This window comes from Condylura cristata, unplaced genomic scaffold (genome assembly GCF_000260355.1).
Source record: "Condylura cristata isolate star-nosed mole 26May11 unplaced genomic scaffold, ConCri1.0 scaffold00005, whole genome shotgun sequence".
Classification (NCBI taxonomy): domain Eukaryota; kingdom Metazoa; phylum Chordata; class Mammalia; order Eulipotyphla; family Talpidae; genus Condylura; species Condylura cristata.
Window position 1 is genome coordinate 38,927,418 of NW_004567106.1, and position 23,320 is coordinate 38,950,737.

Sequence of the window (23,320 nt, forward strand, 5' to 3'; positions counted from 1 at the left end):
TGACAATGCAGAGAACATCCATTTATCCTGTCAGGTTCAGCGGGGGCCATGCTGAGGACCTCAAGTGGACACTGCAGTGAGCCGGTCTTTTGGTAAATCGTATTTTCCATGGAGCTTGCCAGTGACCCCACCTACATTTTGCCACAGATAATCATGTTTTGCCAGCAAAAAACAAATCTGTCTTCTCTCCTAGTAAGAAACACTGTCTTTATCTTCAAGACAGTTTACTCTGTATTCATTCCAGTAAAGGCAGTCCAGAGCAAAGGCTTTCCCTACCTTTTTTTATATGAGGTTTAGAAACACTAGAGACTCATGGAAAGTTGTTTCTCAACAAGGTGTTTGGTAGTAGGATTAATTCAGGCAGGACAGTCAAAATATTTCTGATGTTTCTGGTCTCAGCAAAGTTAGGCTATTCGATAACTTCATCCAGAAAGAATCTAAGATGACTTTTTTCCCATGAGAAAATGTATATTCTATTTCCTGGAGATAACAAGTTCCATATTTCCAGACTATGAAATTTACAATTTGAGTTATTTCTTTGTATTTTTTTTTAATATGCGGTAAATTTCATTTACTTAGGAATTTACAGATATGTTTGGAACACTTATAAAACTACAGGATATATGATTTATTTTTAGACAACTTGTTGGCTGGTAAAGTATTTAAGGCTTTTGTGATTAGGACATAGTCAAGAGAATTCAGTTTTCTGCTGCAGAGTGCTAGTGCTATTTTCACTCCTTTAGGACATGATCTCCTAGTGTGAATAGTTTGATCCTATAGCTTAATTGTGTGGAGAACCAAGAGCACATTATCAGCATACTAAGGGCTACGTTAAATTTAGGATCTCTTTTTCTGAACGTTTTTTCTCTCTACACTGATGTTCTACATTCAGAAAATAAGGCAGCTGGTAATAGATTAATTCTAGAAACCCAGAGAGGAGTTACATAGATTAGCTGGAATCCATGCCCTATTTCCAGTGAAATTGTACTAATTTTTAGGGATACAGTGGTGATTAATTAATCTAGCAATGATTGTTGCATTCATCTCACAATGTGCTTGTCCTGCAGGGTGATGACTTCTGTTGCCTCTCAAAATGTCATGATAATGACTGGTGATGATTTCATGAAACTTGTTATCAATCTTATGCACTGAGATAAAACCTTGACAATATATGGAAATTATATTGAGTGCCTTCTTTCACATTGTTGGAGCTGTTAGAGGAGTGCAGGCATGAAGGAACATTTTCCTTTACTCACTAAACTTATGTTGAGTACCCGGGCCTATGGCTTCTTTAAAGACAGTTGAGTTGGCCTGATTGGTATCATGATAGTGTAAAAAGGGGTTCTACTGATGCCTGGTGAGTTGTTTTGTTCAATTCCATCAGCAAATTATGCTTCTACTTGCAATAATGTTTCTTAATTTAATTAAATCCATTTGTCTAGTATGGCTAAACTGCTACCTTCTAAAAGAGTGTTTTCAAGAGAGTCTCTAGAAAAGATTTTCTATTTTAGATATGTAGATTTCTGGGAGTGACCCCAGGTGTAGAATCAGAATCTTGAGTGAGGGTTGAGTAGGTTTGTATGAGGCTCAGGTATATTGAACAAATTCATCTAAAGAGTAGAGCTGGCGTGTGAATCATATGGATGAACAATCTTTTATTTTAATGTTCTGTGCTTTAGAACCAAAAAAAGGTAATGATAATTAGCACTAGTGTTTTTTTTGTTTTTTTAATTTTGCTACTGTGGAAAGGAGTTTTGCTGTTTTTACCAGATGACATCTCCTTTACCCTGGTTTCTGTATTCACAAAAGTCTGCCAATTTATTTGGAGCTAATTACATCTCTGAAGATTAGACTTGAAACTTTGTGTTTAATTTCAGAAGCATTTCCTGAAAATGGCAGATCCAGGATGAATTCTATACAACATAATCCAGAAGCCATGTTCCAAAAGATTTGTTTTTCACTGGGCCACAAATAGAAATATAAATGATGACTGGCTTGATTTCAGCAACTTTGATTTATTTATATGCTTTGCATATGTTATGTTCCCTTTAAGTTTATATTACAAAAAATCCTATCTGTATTTGAAATTTTTATTTCACATAATCTGGAATTAAATCAATTGGAAGAAACTGAAAAAATATCAGAAAAAAATTAATCTATAGCGCTACAGTATATTTATATGGTGTGGGTTTTATATGTGACTTGGCTTTAATAGGATCACAAACTAACATTTTATCAATAATTTTGATAACTCTTTCTTTAAAATATTTGACTAGATATAAATAGCAAGTCTTCGTGGTTTTTTTTCTATCTCATCAGTATACAAACAAATAATTTTAGTCAAATTATATAAATTACAAATTAAATATCATGTAACCTGTTTTGTTTATATTGAAAAACCATAGTCAACGACACAAACTCCTCTTTTCTTCCTCACAACTTAAGTGTAGAGAATAATGCTAATCTACCTAGAGTTTGGTAGTATTTGTCAAATCATTTGAATATATTTTTCAATATTAAAGCTGGATTTTATTATTTTTATTTTTATTTTGCTATCAATTTGGAAATGTCCTGCTTAAAAAACAAAAGTAAATTTGGAAAGGAAAAAAGATAATGCTTATAATTATGTACTCATGTTTCATGTCATTAAATAAAAGCAGAAGGTTTTGCAAAAGCTTATTTTAGGCAAGCATAAGTAAACACAAAAACAGCATTTAGTCATTTTTGTAAGAGTGGGCTTGCTTAACAATAGCAATATAGTGAAAGGGATTGGCATATCTTTGGGTAAGTCGCATGGCTTCACTGTCGATTTAGTACTTTTCTTCTTTGAGTTAAAAAAAAACAACAACAAACTATTGAGCTGCAGCACTGGTTTATATCGATGTGTATGATTTAGATGATTTATGATTTAGGATCAGACCCTTCAGTTGTATGTACCGCACCACACCCTGCACCAGGGCACCCATCATCTCTGCAGTAACCCATGGTAACCCTGGTTTAGTATTTTTCAAGCTGAGCAAATAATGCTTCGGCAGAAAGAATGTCTCTTGATGGAGAGAAGAAACAGGTAAGTCTGTGAATACACGCAGTCAGTTTTATTACCCTGATAATAAAGATGCAATAAATGCATACAATTGGAAGTCTATAAAAAAGTCTTGGGGATGGCTTCAGCTTTATTTCCCTGGGGGTTCTTCCTCCTGCCAGCATTATCTTTTATTTTTCCAAAATGTGCAGCAGACCATTTCTCAAAACTCACTAATTTGAATTGATCCCTTTGTTCAATCTAAACCATCACTTGCTAGGGTAGTAGATATTTGTTTGGACCAATTTTCTCCCTAAGAAACTGATGGAGTTACTCTTTGGCATTGACATTACATGCAGACTTATTAGATATAAGAATCAACCATTTCAAAATCAGATAACATTTACATAATTCTTAAGTGTACATACCAAATGATACCAAAGGTTGGTGATAGTTCAGTTCATTAGAGTGATTGCCCTGGGTAGGAACATTGGTTGGAGAAGGTAAATTAGGTGAAATTCAAGGTTATTTGTAGTAACTGATTTTCATGTAAAAAGTTATAAGCTAAATACTTAAAAAGATAAAGATGAATTCTGGGCGATGGGTTATAGACTATTTCTTCACTGTCCAGCAATTTTATTCTCCCCCAAATTAAATTAATAAAAAAACCTTTGGTTAAAGCTTGTCATTGGCTAGCAGCACATGTTTTGTTTTAAAACATTTCCTGTGCTTTAATTTTGACATATTCCCATTCTTGTCAAAAAGTCGTACTTTTGAAAATACTATTCTCCATCTGATAGTTTCTATTGAAATAACGTAAAATTGACTAAGCTTCTATATTATTGCCATTAGAAAGGACCTGTCATACACTGCCCACATGATGGTGTTGTGTGTTTGTCCACATATGCATGCATGTATATGCACTTGCATGTTACATAACACAGTACAAGGATGCATTTAAGAAGTAGGCATTTTGTGTCATGTATGTTTATCCCTAAACGCTTACTCATAGCAAGTGCTTAGTGTTTATGATTAACAGTGTTGTACTTCTCTTAAAATACTTTCCCTTAGACAGGATGTGTATTTACCTTGTGATCAAGGTTTGCAAATATTGAAACACTACAATATTAACTAATCCTGTTTAACATATTCAAATTTTATATCTTTTTAACCTCTAGTCTTAGTTCCTATCTGGCTTTTGTAGCCAATTGATCTTTTTCAGTGTACTAATATTCATTCTTTATAAAAACATTTAAAACTGGGGCCTCTCTGGTGTTGTAGAGGCTGTCTCAGTGCTATCAAGCTATCATTAGTCACCACAGCATGAGTTCGACCTTCGGCCAGGGAGATAATACACATGATGCAGCAGACCTCTCCTGTCTTGCGCACTGCTCCCCTCAACAGTGTGTTTCAGTCAGTTCCCCTGTTCTGCTCCTCACTCTGCCTCTGGTTAATCTTTTCACCCCCAACAGCTCTGGCCTACACCCCACTTATTGGAGGCATAAATTAATAAATACAAAGGACTGTGGTGATGGTTCACTAGTGAATTGGTGATGGGAATTTTATGGGCATTACACCTGTAGGAGTAAGCAAACATTGTACAAAAATGAACAGTAATAAAAATTAAAAAGCAAACATTTAAAGTAATTGAAAAATTACTAGGAATTTTTTCTCCGTGTTAAAATTTTTATAACAAAATATTTGTTCATGAGTTGCTAGAGACTGGTAGAATTCTGCTGAGCATATTTAAGAGAGTTTAAATAAATTGAATTGTTTACCATTATTTCTTTAAAGTTTTTGGAAGAGAGTAATTTTGCATTTTAAGCATAGTGTTATTTTATTTATTTACTTTTGGGCATCTCCCTACCCCACCACACCCCACTCTCATTTCTTCCTTTTAAGTTGGGAACAGTCCCTCATCACCCTTGTAGTAGTATTTTAAATATGTGTGGAAATTTGCTGTTGTTTTGTTTAAGACTTTTACTATAAGTATAAATGTGAAGACTCACTCTCTTTTTATATATTTCAATAAATAAGGTGAGAATATAGAACATAATAAGCTCTCCTTTCTCATTCCATTTATGGTAAAAATAAAGTTGAACTTTATTGAAAATGCAATAATTTGCTAATTCAGATTGGATGTTAACTACTTGAACTTCAATTATGTAATATGTATTTTCTCCAGTTAGCATATTGTTGCTATCTATTAACTTATAAAAGACTTTTCACATGTTAGCCAAATAAATTGCTTCAGATTAAGAAATGTTTCTTTGAAATGATTACAGCACTCAATTCTTCTATTTATTTGTTTATTTATTTTAGAGATTTATTTATTCGTACAGAACTGGGGCACAGGCCAGAGATGCGGAGGGTGAGAGGATTCACCAGAGACAGAGTGGGGTACAGAACAGGCAGATCAACGAAGTGCACTGCTGGGGGGGGAGCAGTGGGCGGGTCAGGAGAGGTCTGCCATGCCATGTGGTCACCTCCGGGGCAGGTGGGGATCCAACTCATTTGGAGGTGGCTTAAGTTTCTTTGTGCTGTGCTTTAATCCGCTGCGCCACCAGGGATGGCCCCACCCCTCAATTCTTTATGTTAACCTGGATACCAACACTTTTGGGGCTTCACCGAACTGTCAGATGACATCTGAAGATTTTCTTTCAAAGCTATGAAATTACAATGCTTTATAATTAAGTATTTCAGAAAGCTTATTTTATCTGCAATTAAGTTACAATCTAGAAAACAAACTACTTACAGATTTTGAATTTTTTCCTTTCCTAAGAGAAAATGTATTTAGGTATTATTAAGGAGGATGATAAATTATTTTTTAGACACTATATGATTATACTGCTTTTATTAGACTTTCATATCAGCTGACAATTCAGTGCTAGTGAAAGAGATAAAGACATGACAGAAAGTGAAGATTGAGAATGAATAGGCCTTCCAGGGAGCTGATCTTTCTTTGATCTCATAAAACCTTTCACATTCTCTGTTTTCTTTTTTCTCTCAGCCCACCACTGCATATAAAAAGCCTTTCCAATGACTAGAAGCATTCTCGGAGGACTTGGGGGGGACTTATCTAAAGATAGTTCTAACCTGATGTGATTACTGTTGTGTGTGTGCTGTACTTATTTATAATCTTTAACAATTTCTATACATTTTCTGGGAAACTTTTTAGTCTGAAGTAGATTTCTACTGGGAGTTTGGGTTTTAATAATACTGAAAGCCTAGTGATGTTAATCCTTGTTGGGTCCAGTGGAGACCTAAGGATTTTTTTTTTAAGATTTATTTATTTGTGCATACAAAAGTGGGGTGCAGGCCAGAGGTGCAGAGGTGGTGAGGGGATTCACCAGAGACAGAGTGGGGAGCAGAACAGGCCGACTGAAGCACACTGCTTGAGGGGAGCAGTGGTCTGGTCAGGAGTGGTCTGCAAGCACCATGTGGGTCACCTCCAGGGTGGGCTGGGTTCGAATGCATTCTGAAGTGGCTATAGCTTCTTAGTGCTGTACTTTAACCTGCTGTGCCAATAGGCAGGGCTTAGGATTGGTTTTATAGCGTAAATTTTCAAGTGAGAAGACTTAAGTTGAAGACCATTTGTTCAACTTGAGTTCATAAAATACTCTGCCACATGAAATGTGTGCCTAATTAGTACATGTATGGCACTGTGTCAATACTTACTTCTTCGTACATTTTCTTATATACACTCACTGTTTGATTATAAAGCTATTTATTTCATCCTTCTTGATAATCTTAATAAAAGCAGCATTAACTTTCAGTTTTCTCATATCGGGATTTATGGTGATCTGAGTTTTATATTTCTATCTTTTTTCCAATCAGTTTTTAATGTGTGATACTGTATAATCTACTATAAATTAAATGAGAATAATGCATTATTTTTCTGACAAAAGTTAACTGTTACTTCTCTAGTCAACTATAGAAATAAGGATGGTCTGCTGAGAAAATATTCATATTTTGCTCTGTGGGTGGGAATTTTGTCAGTCTTAATATAATTTGCCAGGGGCCTTTGATGGTACACTGTTGGCTTTAAAAAATTAAAATATCACTTGACCAGAATAGAAGTTAATGAGGGACTTGAAGTCGTGTCAGTTTTCTTTAAGTTATGATGAACTGGTCTTTTGCCAAGAGCACCATCAGCAACTGTTTTTACTAGTCCTCAAGACAGACTGAGCATCTACAGTTTGCTGTTAAACAAAGAAGATAATAGCCACATGTATCTATGTTTTTCAGAGAGGATATAAAGTTTAGCAACCTTTGAGCTTCAAACCAACTTTTTAAAATACATATATATACAAGATCTAACTCTATAGGTTTAGGTTTCTAAAACTAATTTTAGGCTCTTGCAATAAATGGCTTTCACTTAATAGCATTAATGTGTTTTATACACACACACATACATGTACACATACACACACAAAACCCTGTACACATATGTATGTGAAATGAAACTGATTCGTACACTCCTCCCAGAAGAACTGTCTTAGACTATTTTGTCACTGTTCATTCCTCTTTCATTTTTCTCAAGAAATAATTAACTGATAATTATGTCAGCATGGCTTATTAAGCATGGGTAATGTTCACCAGCCATGTGATTTTGGGTCGAATCAGTTAAGTTGCACTTCTTTATTTCTCCAGAGCAAACAGCTTGGTGGTTAATGTTGGTGCATTGAAAACAGTGTATAGTCCTGGAGGGGGAATGAATGGACCCTTGTATGTTTTGTTTGTTAGAGCAATATCTTCCTTGGTGCAAGAAAAATCTTAAATAGATATTAATCTGTTTAAGACAAAGACATTTCAGAGAATGTGGCTTCTTTTTTTTGATGATTTATTTATTTATGCATACGAAACTGGGGTACAAGCCAGAGGAGCAGGGGCGGTGAGAGAACAAGCAGAGAGATTGGGGAGCAGAACAAGCAGATCGATGAAGTACATTGTTGAGGAGAGCAGCTGGCAGGTCAGGAGAGGTCTGCTGCGCCATGTGGGCCACCTCTAGGGCTGAGGATTGAGTTAGCACTGAAGTGGAAGTGGCTGCGGCTAGCTTGCAGTGCTGCACCCTTACCCGTTGGGCCACCAGGGAGGGCCCTGTTGTCGCTTCTTAATCTAAAAAAAAGAAAAAAAAATCTTGTTAAGTCCACAAAATAGTTGTTTATTTTGACCTTATAATGTGATGTGTTCTATATTGCCTGTCAAAAATGAATGAAGCCTTCACATTTTGAATTTTGTCAATAATATACTTTCATGTTCATTTTCTTATTTTGTTTTTACTTATATCTTCCCATAAACCTTTCCATAAAGAAATTGCTACAGTTTCACTTTCCTTTTGGTACATTTTCACATTAGATGTGAGTTTCCAATGGTGTTGTGATACAGTATTATAGAAATGTATTTTTCTTTGTTTTTTCTCTGTTTAAAATTTTGTTTTTGTAGGGATAAACTTCATTTGACTGCTTTCTTTGGTCTAATTTCTAAAATTACAAGCTCCTCTTATAGCTATTTCTGCCTAATATCTGATAAAGCAAAATTATTATCATTTAAGACACTACAAATATTTTCTTTAGATTCAGCTTTGGGATTATTACATAAAGCTCTCTGGTTAAGCAATGTTTTATTGTCACTGGTTATACATATGTGGTAGTTTAGAAAGTGAACAGATTTGAATATTTAGTAAAAGTGAAAAGAAGTGAATACTCTAACATGACAGCTTCCTACACATAGGTTTATCAGATGTGGTGTGAACATTCAGAAAAAGCACGTTTGATAGTTCTAGTGAAAGTTCAAAAACATAAACCTGTAACCACCATCAGATATATAATTTTCTAAAACCTAATTTGATCATTTTTGCCTCTTAGTGAGTTTGCTGTTCTACTTTCCTATTTCTGCTACTGTCTTTTAGCTGTGTCTGGGGAGCAGGCCAGAAATGTACTCAACACTGAGCTATTTTTGTAAAAGGACATAGAGGGTAAACACAATCATAATTACTCTTCAGAGTTAGACGGTTCGGATTTCTAACTGTCTGCCTGGCACTGTTCTAAGCATTTTATAAATAATTGCTCATTTAATCATTTCAACAATCATGAGGCCAGTTTTCATATGAGAAAATAGAAGAGATTCAACTTTGCATCACTAGTAATTAACATGGGTGACTTAAATTCAGGCAGTCCTGTTTCTAGTCTGTGTTCTTATTCATAAATATAACTGTCTCATGTAAAGCCTGATTACATGGAGAACATGATATGACACTGGACATACACAGGAAAAAAATCGAAAAACTACTAGAGTAGGAAGAAATTATCTAAGCAAATCACTAGCACACTGGCAATACATAGTTTATCTTCAGCTGATTCTAATGGAACAAAAATACTATAGCAAAATAAGCCAGTTTAGGGTTATCTAGTTACCTTAGCACATAGAAATGAAGAGACGTAAAGAAGAAATAGTCATTTTCAGAGATGCAGATTGTGACATTTTCTAGTCTCAGATTATCACTGAAAGAACAATTAAGGATGTGCTTTAACATTTTATATGTAAGTGAAGCTATTATATTTGTGTGACTTTGGTAAGAAATAAACATGCTGTTAAGAAGGCACATGGTATGGTGGAAAACATCTATTTATTAGTGATCCAGTGTCATTTTCTGCACACTAACATAGAGATACATGAAGGCATTTTCTAAAAAGATTTTTATCAAGATGACTATACTATATTTATTAAAGCTTTTTTTTTGAAAACTAAAATATTGGTCATTGAATGGAGATACCACTGCGATGATGACAGATGTCAAGAAGAGTATGTTATTAGATCACTAAAGAGTAAACATGATGCATCATCTTCAACAGGTTAGATTACTAAATGATTTAAAAGTTATGAATCATAAATAAGAAGTCTCTTCTGCATTTTATGTGCTCATAATTAATTTGAAAGTTCAAGCACTCTATACAAGTGATTACATATTCATGTAGCCATTTGAATTCTAATGTTTATTGTTTTCTTTTCAGCGCCTGGCTCTGGAAGCAGAGAAAGTTCAAGCAGCCCACCAGTGGAGGGAGGATTTTGCAGTAAGAACCTTTTCTATCTGATTCATTTAAGTAGATTGACTGTTAGAGTTAGATAATGGAGTATGTTGGGATATTTTTTAGTAATGGAAACTTAAGTTGTTATGGAATAACAGAAATCTGTACTTTTTTATTTTGGTAGGAGCTTTTGAGTAATCTCAAAAGCCAAGTAGTTGAAATGTCCTTGCATATTATATTCCATTTTTCAAAAATTCTCAAGTAATGTTCTCCCACATCTAGAACTAAGTTATAATCTCTGAATCATCTTTGTACATGTTATGATGATGACTTGAAAAAGAAGTTGCACTGAGCAACTTGGAGTTTGCAAGATGTGATATGCATACTATAATCTGGTGATGGTGCAATGTGAGCAGGCATGAAGCTTTAACATCTCAAAAAAGATAAACTCATGTCATTTGCTTCAACATGGATGAATTTGGAGGGATTGTGATCAGAAAAATAAGTCAGAAGAGGACAGATAAAGTGAGTTCATTTCACTTAATACTTGAATATAGAGAAACCATACAAAAGGTCAAAGACAAATCATGAAACTGACCTTAGATCTGAGGCATCCATGAGGGGAGAAAGGGAAGAGGAAGTGGGAGAGGGGTGTAGCCAGGCAGGGGAAGAGCACATTGGACTAGAACAAACTCTACCAGAAGGGGGATGTGGTGGGGTGGGAACAAAGCAGGGGTGGGGAGGTCTATTGGAGATTACTGGGGCTTTGGTGGCAGCTGTTGTGGAATAACATTCAGTAAGCTTGTACCTCTAAGGCATACACTGTGGTGTAAATCACCATTGTCCCAATAAAAATAATTAACACATTTAATTTGTTCCACTTTACTAGAAGTAATCTTTTTTCTTCAGCCTACTTTTTTTTTTTTTTTTATTCATACAGATCTGGGGTACAGGCCAGAGATGCGGAGGGTGAGAGGATTCACCAGAGACAGAGTGGGGAGCAGAACAGGCAGATCAACGAAGTACACTGCTGAGGGGAGCAGCGGGCGGGTCAGGAGAGGTCTGCCACGCCATGTGGTCACCTCCGGGGCAGGCGGGGATCGAACTCATGCGGAAGTGGCTTTAGTTTCTCAGTGCAGTGCTTTAACCCGCTGCGCCACCAGGGAGGGCCTCTTCAGCCTACTTTTACAAATACAAGCTGATAGTAGTTTGTGTATATTTTTTGATACCTTAAAGTAGAGTGAGAATAACATATTGATTGTGCTCCTGAAATTGGTTTTGATTACTTTGCAAAATGAAAGTCTCAAAGGAAAGAAAGTTATGCTTCAGTAGAACATCAAACCACAGTTTAGGAATTAGCACTTTTACTTGGTATTTGTAGGGTTATATTGTATATCACAGGAAAATGCAATATTTCATTTACTTACAATATATACTATAACATATAATCTGTGATAATAAATAAACCGTGCTTCATGCTTCTTGATAGTGTTTGATTGTGTTATCTTTTCCAACAAGTTAATTTTTAAAAAAGATTTATTTTATACATATAAGAGCTCGGGTGTAGACCACAGGTATGGGAGTGAAAGGATTCACCAGAGACAAAGTGGGGAGCAGAATAGGCAGACTGACTGAAATACACTGCTGACAGGAGCGGGGTGGGGGAGGTGAGATGGAAGAGTTCTGCTGTACCATGTGGGTCACCTACATGGCAGGGGATTCCAATAACTTCACAGTGCTGAGTCATAATCCCCTGCGCACTAAGGCATCCCTAATTTAAATAGATTAAATTGCCTATTAACTGGAGACTCTTTAATTATTCATAATTTGTTTAATTCTTTCACTATATTGATTGTATTGTATGATTTGTTGGTGCTACTGATTTGGTCATGATTGTTAGTCATCAGTAGTTAAGAAATATCAATTTATCATCCATAGTATTTAAAGGAAAAGTCAGTAATAAAGTTAAAAGCACAAGCCTCTTGGGTATTGAGGATAAATTATAAGCTTGTCCAATACATTGTAATTAATTGCTTTTAGATGATTGTTCTCCAGCAGGCAAAAAGCAGTCAAAATATTTTTCCCAAATAAATATCTTTTTGATTAATAAATTTTAAGTGAAAATTAGTCCTCTCCTTACCCTTACCCCAACATAAAAGTGGCATAATAAATGTAGCATATAGGGAAAGAAGATGTAAATTCAAACTGTGCGTTCTTTCTAAGAGTAACATAAAACAGGTGGTGCTATTTGAGTTTAATTCTTGAATAATTCTAGAACTCAAACAATCATTAAGTTCTCACAAGTCAGTTTCTGCCATGTGTCGATTCTATTGCTATTCATAAGAACCTTTCTTTGTATTAAAGAAATTTAGTAATATGTCAGGTTGTAACTTATGAGTGGTATGATTTTTAAAAAAGTTCAGGAGAAATAATGTGGTAAAGAGTAACTTGGCAATTAGGGATATATAAATACCTAGTACATCATTGGTGTTTTTATTTAATTATTATATCATTATCGATATAATTATTAGATTTATATTTTTCTAGCTGTAAAGCTCTCTTCCCAGGTATATTATAAGCTCTTTGATGAGGCTTATTAACACAAAATGAACATATTGGCAATGCTTTACTTCTTAGTACAGAAGTAATAGTGACCACTGGTGATGGCACAAAAAATCGTAATGCTTGTTAGTTGTTACCATAGTTTATAAAATTAAAGCTCCCATACATGGTAAGGCTGCTTTTCATTTATTATTGGTAAGGGAAACAAAAGGTTGTCAATTAAATTACGAAGTTCCCGTAATTTAAGCTATTTTAGTACTTGTTAGATGTTAAAATACAGGAAAACTTACCTTGAATTACTATTCACATCACTTACTCTCAATGACTCTTTCAGTGACTACATCTAAGAAGTGTTACTAGGAAAGACTTCTAAGAGGACAAATCAGTCCCTCATGATATAAAAGCCTTTACTAGATTTTATATTCTTAGTTAGAAAGTAAGGAGCTTATCCAGAGAGTGTCTTCTTAGGAAATGGTAGGCGCTATGTGAGAAAATTCCTGAACCAATTCCATTCTTAATTTCCTTCTGGATACCGCATAGTTTGTTTAGGATCTAGAAATATATTGATTGATAAAATAAGAGACTGTTAACGGGACAACAAGTTAGGCTATGTTAGAAGTCTCTGAACTTCTTTCCCGAGTACCGCTTGAAGGACTGTCATCATTGTTCACAGGGCACTTACCTACCACAGTCTGCATCCTGAGAAAAGATATTTTCCATATCTAGCCATTTGAGATACATAGTTGTTACAATAGCTCTTTCCTTTGTTACCACATGGGGATAGAACATTGAGGTAGTGGAGATTTTATGTTTGAAGAGTAAGATCTGACTTGGAGATTGACTAACCTTTAGGCTCCTATCAGAAAATGTTGCAAAAAGATGATACACTTTTTCTTTTTCCTGGTAAATTAGAGGTGCTTCAGTGCACATAGCTAGTGAAGTTAAACAAATGTTCAAAGTCATAAAATAAATAAAATGCAAATGCCTGGCTGGAAATTAGAGATCATCGTGATCAAATTTCTTCTATTATGTGAGCGCACACAAAACAATTGTAAATTTTACACTGTCATAGTTCAAAAGCCTCTCCTTTTAAACTTTACATTCCTTTTACCTTTTAAAGTATTTAACTCTTAGCATCAATGCAATTTTTCTTTAATACTATCCTTTAATAATTTAACACTAGGATGATTTAGAAGGCAGAAATAATTTTCTTAAAGGTACATTAACATTTCAAAAAGAAATGTAATATTCTGATTCTTCCCTCAAATATAAGTAGGCAAGTTTCATTAATATTACTTAAGCAAAATGTTGATTAACATTCCCTACTGTATAACATAGAGAAATCTCATGAACAACAAGAATAAAAGGCAAAGCCCTGAAATTCTGGCAACAAGAAAGGGCTGGTGTCATTCATCCTCTCCCTGAGCTTCCCTCAATTCCCAGTTGAATTAAGACTGAGGGAACAAAGGGCATATACTCTAAATGGATTAAGATTTATGCGGTCATGCATTGACAAGTTCAAACCAATATTTGTAAATAGGCTGTGTCTACCAGCTGCCTTTTAGGTCTCCATACAACTTAGGGGTGTTAAAGGTGACATTTTATGTCACTTGTGATGGACAAATTATTTTGTTAAGGGCAGGTGGGAGAAGGAAAAAAAAGCTTGGGAAACTAATTGTTCCACATGAAATCATCGCTGTTATTTCTAGAGAACAGATCTTTTCCAATTGCAACTGAAATCTCATTTGATTGCATTGCAATGGTTGGTTAAATAAAGCAATTTTGTTTTCAACTAAGCCTGTGATATTAATTGTACTTACACATGTATAAACATAAGGGATGCCTAATTTGTATTTTAATAAGTGGGATCTTTATGTATGGCTTAATAGCCTCAGCTTGTTATTGTGCAAGCTGAGCACAGACGTCTAGAAATTGGCCAGTAAATAAAACATTTGAGGAACCTTTTTTAGCTTCTGCTTCACAGAGAAACTAAAGTAGAAGGTGAAATTTTTTCTAGTGAAGTTGAATGTTATTGTGTCAATCAAGCTTATTGAGTTCTCTAGTATAGCTTTAATTTTGCAATGAAATAATCACTTTGCTGGTCATATTTTGAAATGTTGCTTTGAAAATTGTAATATTTAAGTTTTTGTATTTATATCTGTCAAATTAATAGGAGCTAACACTATATATTTCATGATTTTATCTGTCCTATTCATTTCACAGAATTGCATAATTTCTGTGGCTTGGAGGAGAAACAGTTGTGAATATGTGAACTGTGAAAGCATTTATTTTGGCTACTATGTTTAAAGACTAGCACTTTCTAAAGTGGGTCATAGATATAAGAGAGCTGATTTTTAAGATAAAAAGTATGGGTAGTAGTGCCCAGTTTTAATGAATAAATGAGTGAAGATCACCAAAATGATTTTTGGCTTTGGCCTAAATCCACTAAAACTAAGTCCTTCTTAGTTTCTACCTTTGGTTCAACTGTACTTTTGGAATTAAGAGCTTACCTGTATTAATGTATTTTTGCAGCCTTTGTGTTTTGTGAGGAAGCAATGTTTTACTGCTGCTTGCTTTTTGAGGTTTGGCACTCTTATTTTCCTCATCAGGATAGATGACAAAGAACCACAATGCAAAACTGACTTATCCAAAAATTATCGGAAGCAAATTTAATAGAAAAATCAATTAAAATTGTGGTGACTTACTATTTGTGTTTATGCATACTTATAATGCCCATGGTAAAAATATCATAACAGTAGGAAACAATAACCATAGGCTTTAAGTTGCTAATTATCCAGGTTGATGACTCCTAGCTTTTGTTTATTTTACTGAGAAAAAGAAGCTATACAATCTCCATTAATAACTTTGGTAATCCAACTAGTTTTGTTTTTAATAATTTCTAGTGACCTCATTATCTATTTTTTGTATCTAACCCAAAGTCACAGGGTAATGAATGAGAATTTAGTGTGGATCCCTGTAGTAAGGCATCCTAATAATATGTCTGAAATACTGCAGTTTTCGATGTAAATGGCATTGGCTAAATTCATTTTATTTTGTCTCTTGGGAAGGGAAAAAGAGGTTAAAAAGGACAAGTATCTCTGATACTTTGGAACGGGAGGTGGATGATCAGTTTTCACTGCCTCAATATCCTGGAATTGAGCAGATGGAAACATTGCTAAATTATGGGGAGATTCCCAGAATCGCTGCCAGTGTTCTCAAAATTCCATCCATGCAGAGCCCCCAGAATCATCCTCATTGATATTTAATCTAGAGTTGATTATTGCCACCAGCTGGTGCCAAATTGCAGCTGTCACTAGAGGCTTTTTGAACTTGGGGATTTCATTAACCTCGCTTTAACTTGGACTACATTTTATTAAAATTTCTGGATGTCACGTATTTGCACTAAGGTAGGTGTTACTACATTAATGCCTCAGCCAGAAAAGAAGTAAAATATGGAGAAAAATGCATAAGCATGACTCTACCAAGAAAAACGTTTTCTAGAGTTTTGGCGCAGGTGTTCACAAGCTGATTGGCACCATTCCCGGGATGGATGTTCACCTAGTCTAGTCTCTGCCAGCTCCCTTGACTTTTGGGCCCTCTTTGCCATCCAGTGGAAGAATCTGCTCTGCGCAGGGTGCTGTCACCTGGTGCAGCCGAAGCTGCAAAGCCCTTGAGCGCTAGCCAATAATGTGCTCTATGAGGAAATAAGGTACATGACTCTTACAGAAACTGTACAGGGTTTTTTTCAAAACCTAGATAGATCATAGTTTAATGTAATATTTAAAAAAAAATTAGTTAATGCAGAAATCCATGGTGGAAACAAAACATCATTCTTTTCTTCTAAAATCTATCCGTTGTGGTAAGAAGACTTAACATAATCTACCCTCTTAGCAAAGTTTAGTGTGCAATATATTATTGTCGACTACAGATCCCAGAGCACATTCATCTTACTTAACTGAAACTCTACGCCTGCTGATTAGCAATTCCTCAGCTCCCTAGACCCTCAGCCGCTGGTAGACACCATTTCAATCTTTAATTTTATTGACTTGAATGTTTAGATACCTCATAAAAATGAAATCTTGCAACACATATCTTTCTGTGTCTGATTTCTTTCACTTTGCATAGTGTAGTCAAGGTCCATTCATACTATTGCATTGTGGAATCCTATCTTTTAATGCTGAGTAGGATTATCTATCTATCTATCTATCTATCTATCTATCTATCTATCTATCTATCTGCACACACACTTCATTTCTTTCTTTTTTTTAAAAGATTTATTTATGCATACAGAACTGGGGTACAAGCCAGAGGTGCAAAGGCAGTGAGAGGATTCACCAGAGACAAAGTGGGGAGCAGAACAGGCTGAGTGAAGAAGTACACCGCTGAGGTAGTAGTGGGCAGGTCAGGAGAGGTCTGCTGTGCTATGTGGATCACCTCCGGGGCAGGGATCCAGTTCATGCTGAAGTGGCGTTAGCTTCGTAGAGCTGTGCTTGAACCTGCTGCACCACCAGGAAGGGCCCTATACTTCACTTCTTTTTATCCACCCCTTTATCAATGAGCTTTTCATGATTGTTTCCAGATCTCAGCTATTGTCAATGAGACTTCAGTGAACTTGGGACTACTACTATCTTTGTTTTCAGAGATTCTCTTTTAAGATTCTGTTTTCAATTCTTTTGGATATATACCCAGAAGTGGATTTCTAGGTTATGTCGGTAGTTCTATTTTTCATCTTAGAAGCCTCTGTACTGTTTTATAAGGTGGCTGCACAATTTCACATCCCACCAACAGTAAGCAACAGTCGCATATTCTCTACATCCTCACTGACATTTATCTAATGGATTAAACACTTACACACCAGATTTGAATATAAAACTTCTATTCTAGAACAGATAATAAAGGCTTCAAGTCATTGTCCTTGTAATGAGTCCATAGATATAACAGCAGAAGCACAAGTATAAAAACAAAAATATAGGATTACATAGCCATTTGCTGAAAAACTCTTTGTAATTATTATTTAATAGATCTATAATACGGAATAGATCAAATTTTGTCAAGGTTAACATAACATTTTTTTTTTAAAGATTTATTTATTTATTTATTCATACAGAACTGGGGTACAGGCCAGAGGCTCAGGGGCAGTGAGAAGCTTCACCAGAGACAGAGTGGGGAGCAGAACAGGCAGATCCACGAAGTACACTGCTGAGGGAAGCAGTGGGCGGGCCAGGAGAGGTCTGGCTCGCCATGTGGTCTCCTCCGGGGCAGGCGGCTGGCGGGAATCGAACTCATGCGGAAGTGGCTTCAGATTCTCAGTGCTGTGCTTTAACCCGCTGCGCCACCAGGGAGGGCCTAACATAACATTTTAAATGCAAAAGTACAGCAAATAACAAGGCCCATGATCTAAATGAAGCAGCCACAGACTGAAAGGTACCAGAAGGAACGGAAGAACATATTTTCAAGTCACATTTCTGATAAGGGATTAATCTCTAGAATATGAGGAGCCAACAACCAAATAACAAAAATACCAACTTTGGAGGTTTTCATCACTGAGGCCCTGAAGTCAATTCTCATGTCCTCTGTGTCTCAGAATTCCTGATGAAAACAACCCATTTGGGCCCTCCATGGTGGCGCAGCAGGTTAAAGCACAGCACTGAGAAGTTAAAGTCACTTCTGCATGAGTTCGATCCCCGCCCTTCCTGAAGGAGATCCACACGGTGCGGCAGACCTCTCCTGACCAGCCCGCTGTTCCCCTCAGCAGTGTACTTCGTCGATCTGCCTATTATGCTCCCCACTCTGTCTCTGGTGAAGCCTCTCACCGCCCCACACCTATGGCCTGTACCCCAGTTCTGTATGAATAAATAAATAAATCTTAAAAAAAAAAAAAAAACCTCATTCATCATTTATTTAAGGCTTGTCTAAAAGGGCATAAACCCCTTTGGGAATTTTTGAAGAAGTCTTAACCTCATCTCCATGTCTCCTGGAACTCTTGTCCCTCCATCCATTTCTCCTTCTAAAGCAAATACTCAGTTGACCTCCATCAAACAAATGCATGAAAACAAATTTCTAAGTTTCTCCTTTCTAGCCTATGTTATCATAGTTCAGATTCAGCCTGGAAGATCCTAATTCTATATACATTTATATTTCAGAAAAATTGGTTGAAATGAATTGTGCTTATATAAATATACTTAGCACTTTGGGAGGTTTTAAAAGTGATGATTTGATATAAAGACCTTATGTTTTTCTAGATTTATTTCTTCTGAGAAATTCATCTTCAGGCTCTTTAAGAGCATTTCCATTTAGTGTAGATCCTTGAGAACTGAGTTTCAGGGTAATAACTATTCCCAGTGATCATTTTTATCTTGAGAATAATGCCGGATAGTAGAGCAGCTTCAATTTAGTGGCTTTATAGATATGTTAATGCCTCTGTATTTTTTTTTTTTAAGATTTATTTATTTGTGCATACAGAACGGGGGTACAGGCCAGAGACTCAGGATTGGCGAGAGACTTTACCAGAGACAGAGTGGGGAGCAGAACAGGCAGATCAATGAAGTACACTGCTGAGGGGAGCAGTGGGTGGGCCAGGAGAGGTCTGCCACACCATGTGGGCACTTCCGGGGCAAGCGGGAATTGAACTCATGCGGAAGTGGGTTCAGCTTCTCAGTGCTGTGCTTTAACCCGCTGCGCCACCAGGGAGGGCACTGCCTCTGTATTTTTATGGTAGAGAGAGAATGTTCCAAGAGTTGCAGACCTGGCCTAGGGAGCTTTCTTCCTAAGAACAGACAATATGGTGAAATTAGGGAGATTTGGAATAAAGAAATAAAGTAGTAGAGCCAGGCCACTGAATAGAATTGGCTCAGTCATGAGCACTGTGATGTTAGCGGGGACTCAGGATTTAGTAGATGGTTTTTAAGGTGGGGTTCTTTTGGGTCCAGAATACAAAAAGAGGTTCTGAAATAAGGGTCTGATGCTTATTGAAAGTGGACAGTGCACCCAAACCCAAAACAAGATATTGCTAACGAGACAAATGTTAGAGAAGTCTTTGATTTTTCACTGCGAGGTTGAAAAAAATGACAAGAAAATCTAAATAATTTCTTCTACAAACTTTAAATTGTGCAACTAGACTTAATATAGGATTAATTATGCAAGAGAAAAATAACAAAGGAATTTAATGACTGACTCTCCCTATCTATGGAAAATTGTCCTTTTCTTTCAGGCTTACTTCATCTTCCAGCCTTTGAAATCACCATATGAAGGATTTCAACATGCTACCCTCTCCAATTAGGATCTCTATTCTGATCTCTAGGCTTCTTTATCTAACTGCTTACTCTCCCTTTTCTTCAGCTGTGTTACCTGGTGAATCACTAAAATGCCCAGATGTACTATTATTTTCTTAAGCTGTTTCCTCCACCATATTGATCCTCTGTTAATTTTCCCATCTCATATGAAGGCACCCTCCCCTGAGTTAATGTCCTTTAATTTCTCCCTCTGCCATAACCCCTCATATAATCCATCTGGAGAGTCTGTCAGCTCCAACTCCAATTAGTCATTTCTCTTAATCTCCACACTACTGTCTTTGTCTAAATAACCCAGGTCCTATAGGAAAAATAACCTTAAAATTGTTGATTGAATGAGGAATCAAAGCAATTATCTGATGTCCTTTGGTAGCCACAGACTTTTCCAGAATTATTAGTGGTCCAACCCATTCACATTTAAATTATAGCTGAGACTGTAAATTAAACAAAAGAATTTTGAGCCTTTCAAAAAGGCCAATTTTATAATATAGATGATAATTTAACTTTATCCTCTGACACAGGTATTTTGTGACTCAACTAAGAAAAACAAGTAGTAAAAATTTTAAAGCAGCAAGTTGAACAGTGTAATGTAGGTGACACCTAATTTTAAGAATCAGTGTACTTTTCATGAAAAATATGCCTGTGTAGTAGTAGCAACAATAAAACCCAGACAGCGAAAGTAACAACTAGATAATAAGGAAAGTTTTATATATATCCAAAACCAAAGGTACAAAATGTGAGGTTTCTTTTGTGAATTCTGTGTTAAGACAACAGTTGAAAATTCTTTCTTCCTCATTGTTAGTTTGGTTTGAGAAATAGGATAACCAGAGAGCCTATTATTCATGAATTATTATGATAGAAGACCTCTAATCTTCTAGTGTTATGTACCATGGGGTTTATTACATATTAATTAAGTTACTAGATCCCCAAAAGTATGGCATGGTCACATTATAAATGCCACTTAATTGTGTTAAAATGTTTCCCCATTGTGTATGTTTCCCCATGTTGTTCTCCAGAGAATCTTGTATGAGTCAATTGGAAGCTTTTTTTATAAAGTTCTCCCTTATACTCCCATCCCCATCTCCACCCAATATTCTTAGTGACTTCTTCTGTGAACAGAGCTAATTGAGAATCCTTCTGGACCGATCCAGTATAAGTAGGGAATAGAATCTAATTCTCACATGTTTTAAGAGTGAAGAAAGCTAGCGGCTTCCCTGGTGGTGTAGAGGTTTAAACTGTGAAATTGTATGCAGTCACTGCAGCACGAGTTTGATCCCTAGTCAGAGAGGCGACTCACATGATACAGCAGACTTCTATGTCTCCCGGGCAGCTCCCCTCAGTAGTGTATTTCACTGAATCTGCCTATTCTTTTCCCCACACTGTCTCTGGTGAATCCTCTCAGGCCCCCATACTTGGATCTATACCCTAGTTCTTGTATGCATAAATAACTAATAATAAAAAAATAGTGAGGAAAATTGGACAACCATTAACTGGAAAGCTTATTAATTACTTTTTAAAAGATTTATTTATTTATGCATACAGAACCACAGTACAGGACAGAGGTGCAGGGGCCGTGAGAGGATTCACCAGAGACAGAGTGGGATGCAGATTAGACAGATCTACAAAGTACACAGATGAAGGGAGCAGTGGGTGAGAAAGGAGAGGTCTGCTGCACCGTGTGGATCAACTCCGGGCCTGGGGATCAAACTCATATGAAAGTGGCTGTGGTGGAAGTGCAGTGCTGTGTCCTAATCTGTTGTGCTACCAGGAGGTTTATTAATTATTAAAATAAAAATGATAAGTCCAAATTCCGTTCTACAGCTTAGGGATAAGGATTGGTTGTTAAATATATTTGATACAAAAAAGAAAATTATAATTAACAGAGGCTTGTAAAAATTTAGTTGAATTTAATTAATATCAAAACAACCATAATAACAACTGTCAGGCTCGCTCAGGTAGTCCTCTGAAGACTACTTTGTTTTTGTAAAAAATACCTCGAAGTCACTAACTTAAAAATACAAGTGATATAGCTAGCTATCTACAAATAAAAAATATTCCCAAACCTGCAGCAGATATAAACTTTTAGTGCTGCATTTAGTCAGTAATATGATGTCCAGTTTTCGTTTATTTCTTTTACCTTTTATCTATTTTTTTCATCCCATACCCAGCACAGTCATATGTGCAGAATGGAAAATGCTAGCTGGTAACCAGAGAATGCAGTTTATTTTGAATAAATGAGCCTATTTGATGCTGCCCCCCCTTATCATTCATCCCCAAATCTCATTAAATTACTACTTTTACATTGTTAAGATTTGTCTTATGTTGTATAACTTAATTCCCATCATAGATAATTTTGGTTCTGTATTTTGCGTAATTACAGGTTATCAGCAGAACTTCTATATAAGCTTCTCCTTTACTGAGATTACTTCATTTCCCTCTCTGTATTCATAGTTTGATTGATTGCATTTTGTTATCAAGTAGATTGATCTAAAGCTCTGGGGTGCTGTAATCTCTGAGTGATTCAGAATATCTGTGTATGCCATTTTGAATTTGAAGGAAACCTCGGTTACATATGTGTTGTTTTTTCCCTCAAAATTTTAACTGCTTCACTATATTCCGTCATTGGCAGAGGTTATAAAAAAACTCTGAAACCATCCTGGTTCTGACACCTTGGCCTTATCCTGAATTGACTTGATTTTTTCATTGGTTCCATAATGACATGTTCTTCATTTTTGATGTTGATTTACAAGTGACCCAGGTGTAAAGTTTATTTTCTTCTATATTCTCTTCTTTGGGAATAGCACTTAGTGAAAATAGGATCTTCTGTTTCTGTCTTCCATAATGATTACAGTTTTGTTTTTTTTTAAAGCACCTTTATTTATTTATTTTGAAGAGGTTTTTTTTTTATGCATACAGAACTGAGGGTACAGGTCAAAGGTACGGAGTGGTGAGAGGATTCACCAGAGACCGAGTGGGGAGCAGAACCAGCAGATTGACAGTACACTGCTGAGGCAAGACAGGAGAGGTCTGCTGTGCCATGTGGATCACCTCCCTGGCCAGGATCAAACTCCTGCTGAAGTGGGTGTGGCCAGCTTTGCAGCATTGTGTTTTAAAGTTGTGCCTCGGAGGGGCCCACATCTTTATTATTTTACATCTCACTGAGGTGGTTTCCTAAAGCCCGCTTGATAATGAGGTTCTTTTCTTATGTATTCATGTGACTTTGTCTTCATGTGGCATTCATCACTGTATTTGCTTCTCTATGGTGTGGCATTTTTTTTTTTTTAAGCCAATTAATATTGGCATGATTTTGAAATTTTTTAAAAGCATTTTCTTTCTTTCTTTCTTTCTTTCTTTCTTTCTTTCTTTCTTTCTTTCTTTCTTTCTTTCTTTCTTTCTTTCTTTCTTTCTTTCTTTCTTTC

The 23,320-nt window shown here is 36.0% G+C and overlaps 1 protein-coding gene across 3 annotated transcripts in view; it reads left to right on the forward strand.

The window, feature by feature from the left end:
- The window catches only part of CACNA2D1 (calcium channel, voltage-dependent, alpha 2/delta subunit 1), a 397,279-nt gene that overhangs the window by 205,740 nt on the left and 168,219 nt on the right, over positions 1-23,320 (forward strand). For all 3 annotated transcript variants that reach the window (XM_004676889.2, XM_012720902.1, XM_012720903.1), the window contains exon 4: positions 10,036-10,095. In XM_004676889.2, the coding sequence (XP_004676946.1) occupies positions 10,036-10,095 (60 nt within the window). The remainder of the gene's footprint in view (positions 1-10,035; positions 10,096-23,320) is intronic.